The sequence below is a fragment of the Rhagoletis zephyria genome, unplaced genomic scaffold, assembly GCF_001687245.7.
Source record: "Rhagoletis zephyria isolate East Lansing unplaced genomic scaffold, Rhagoletis_zephyria_1.1 Rzeph_scaffold_01168, whole genome shotgun sequence".
Taxonomy (NCBI): Eukaryota; Metazoa; Arthropoda; class Insecta; order Diptera; family Tephritidae; genus Rhagoletis; species Rhagoletis zephyria.
In genome coordinates, this window is record NW_016158252.1 from 124,423 (window position 1) to 127,763 (window position 3,341).

At 37.8% G+C, this 3,341-nt stretch overlaps 1 protein-coding gene across 1 annotated transcript; it reads left to right on the top strand.

Moving 5' to 3' along the window:
• The first annotated feature begins 1,395 nt into the window (after positions 1 to 1,395).
• On the top strand, positions 1,396 to 2,542 carry LOC108363014 (uncharacterized). Its single transcript, XM_017616203.1, has 2 exons — positions 1,396 to 2,047; positions 2,104 to 2,542. Exon 1 carries the CDS (start codon positions 1,399 to 1,401, stop codon positions 2,029 to 2,031), a length of 633 nt encoding a protein of 210 aa, XP_017471692.1. The 5' UTR covers positions 1,396 to 1,398; the 3' UTR covers positions 2,032 to 2,047; positions 2,104 to 2,542.
• Positions 2,543 to 3,341: the final 799 nt, after the last annotated feature.

Genomic DNA, 3,341 nt, shown 5'->3' on the forward strand with positions numbered 1-3,341 from the left:
AATTTTTATCTATGCCTCGGTGAATTGCATGTGACTTTTCTTGGAGATACGCTGAATTATATCCAAAATTATATAAAACAATTATATTCTTAGTTGTTACGAATGACTTTATATAAAACTTCCCCAAAGGGAACGCTTGCGGCCAGCTCTGTGTTTAATATAAACTGAATAATAGTATATTTAGATATAAATATATTCTCAACGAAAGCTCGTTTATTAATCACCGCGTTTATTCAGAAAAATCTCAGTTTATTAGCTGTCGAATATGCTGTGTTTGTTATTCTCACATCTCAAGGAAAAGCTAAGTTTCTTCTCTGTGCTCCGTGATCATTTTTCTGCTATATTAAGCAATTTGAATATATTTTAATTTAATGTTTTATTAAAAATACCTTTACAAATCTCTTTTTTTCTTGCTGGCGTCCGTTTTTGATTACTTTTACATTTGGGATTTGCCCTCTTCTTCGCAAAAATAATCGATAAAACTAGGTAGGGAGTTAAGCTCGAAAATAAAGATAATCTACTTATATGTAAACCTTCGTCTTCTTCTTATTTGGCGCTGTAACCGCCTAAGCGATTTTGGCCGAGTTCAACAAAGCACGCCAGTCGTTTCTTTTCTGTGCCAACTGACCCCAATTGAAAATTCCAAGTGAAGCCAAGTCCTATCGATGTCTCCAGAATGCAAAAATCAGAATAACCAAATAAAATTTAAATAAATAACCATCAATTAAGAACTTTGTACGAGGACTCACATTGATCCCTAATTTTATTCAATAAATAAATCGGCCAAAGAGTTTTCCACACGATCTACTTATGTACATACAATAATAAAGATGTGTTAACAACATCATTATAACCCACAGCGTTTTAGAATTTCAAACACCGTACCCTTTTACTTATTCACTCCATAGCGCATATGCTGCAAAGTGCAGTATAAATTATCTTCAAACCGGAGTAGGCAAAATCCACCCCTTGTATCAGGCCATAAACTCAGATTAATGAAATCAGAACACAATCAACCAGAAGGAAAACAAAACGAGCGTGAAACAAATTAAAAAACCAGTGGAATTAAATTGAAAAGCAAACATTTAAACAAATACGATTACAACTGCATTAAATTACATCCTTCTCGCCGTAGCTGTGAAGAGCTGGCAAAAAGGGCGCATAACTTGCCTGGGATTTGTTTACTTTTCCACTTCAGTGGTTTATTGCGGGTGCAGGGGTGGTTTTATCCTTCAATTGCTTGTTATCGCGGTTGAGTTTCCTCATGACATAATTGGATAGCCCTCGACTATTCTGTGATATTGAAACAACAATAACATTACCCTTAATCATTATATTTGTATAACATTTTACTTAAAGCTTCTACTTTGTGTTATGTTTTTTTTGCAGGCCGGACAAATGGATGTACCGAAGTTTGCGCTCGACCGCAGCTCGTACCTCAGCTCAGCAGCTACGGCTGGCTCCCTCTACGAGACATCGAAGGCTGCCCAGGCGAGTGCCGCCTACAGCGCCTACTTGGATCCCAGTGTACTTACAAAGGCTTACTTCGACTCGAAAATGTATCAGGATCGCGCTGCCAATTATGCCTTTGACATTTCAAAAATCTATGGCGCCCAACAACATGGCTCCTCGGCGGCCGCCGCGGCAGTGGCGCATCAACAGCAGCAACAACACTTGCTCAACGGCCTGGGCATAGCCAGTTCGCATCAGAATAATGGCAACAACAATAATAACCACTCAACAGCGAACAATAATCTGGATGAACGAGACCACACACCGCATTTAGATAGCGGCGGGGCTGGTGGTGGAGTTCCGAGTGGTATAGGGGATTCCAAGCCACATCTACACTCGCCAACGGACGCACAGCTAGATTATTCACAATATGCGCAATACGGTCAGGTGGGTGGAGCAACCGTTGGTCTTGGTGGCGGAGTCGTTACCAACGGAGGTTTAGCTGGCATTGCGTCTGGTGGCCCAGGTACTGCTGGCGCTGGTGGTGATTTTCGTCGTCCGCTCACAGTTATATTTTGACCACCATCCGTCGAGAGTGAGGAACTGAACCTGTCCATGACGAATTAGATTTACCAGTGGTTTTCTTTCTAGAGTCTTAGTACACATCTGAAACGCTACATCAGCACGCATGAATGGAGTAGATATAATACAGTAGACTCCCATACAAAAATCGACATACATATGTATGTAAGTTCCAACAACAAACGGGCATGAGCTGCAAATCTTACGATTTGAAATTGGTACGATACGTAAATCTACGAAAAACCAATCACTGAATCCGGATTGTTTTGAACATATTAGCAAATCTTACGAGTTGTTTTTTAATGTCACTAAAAAGGTACGGAAATTACTGATTTTTTATTGTCACTCGAAAAAAGTCACATTTCTTACTAATTTCGGGAAGTTTTCAAATAGAATTGCTCATGTTAGAAGGAATGAAAGTTGGCATCATATAAAACATACCTGTGAAGTTTCAAGAGTGTGTCACCAAATTATAAAAAAATGGCAGCAAGCAGAATATCTGTCGCAGCTTCATATTTTGTAATTTTTAGCATTTACCGATTTTTTTCATTTTAAAAGTTTAAGTTACTTCAAAATTTTAACATTAAAAAGTGAAAATGTTCTTCTTGCCAAAACGAACCAATCTGTAGTAATGCAACTAATGTGCAACCAAATGAGACAAAAATACATTGGTTATAAGATGATGATTTGCGAAACAAAAATTCCAAATTTGCAATTTCTATTGGCATACTCGAAATTCATTCTACGTTATTTTCGAAAATTGTAACAACTCATGAGATTTGATCATATGCATGTACATATAAAGCAACAAGTAAGAAAGTCTAAGTTCGGGCGGAGCCGAAAATTAAATACCCGGCGCAAGTATTAAATATATGTTTTTCACCTTTCCGCAAGCTATCGCTATATGTTAAGCTGGGGTGTATCAATTTTGAGTAAGTTAGCGTCCTTAAATTTCGAAATATTGAAATTTCAAGCATTTCTGAATCGATTTCAATAATTTTCAACGCTTTCCTTTTATGTGGCAAGCACAATAACCATACCGAGTTTGGGACAAATTGGGAGAACGGTTACCGAGATACATATATGTGATCATAAGTGGGCGGTGCCACGCCCATTTTTCAAAATTGTCTCATAAACGTATTTCTTGGTAAAGAATTGTTGCAAGCGTAAATTTTGAATAAATTAGCTTTAATATTTACTGATTTATCGAAGATTTTTTATTTCTCTAAATTACCGTTATATGGGATGTGGGCGTGGTTATTGTCCGATTTTAAAAAATTTTGGCCATTTGGTATGCTGTACCAAGG

Excerpts from the sequence above, each read along its gene's own strand:
- LOC108363014 (XM_017616203.1), top strand. The coding sequence starts at position 1,399 with ATGGATGTACCGAAGTTTGCGCTCGACCGCAGCTCGTACCTCAGCTCA.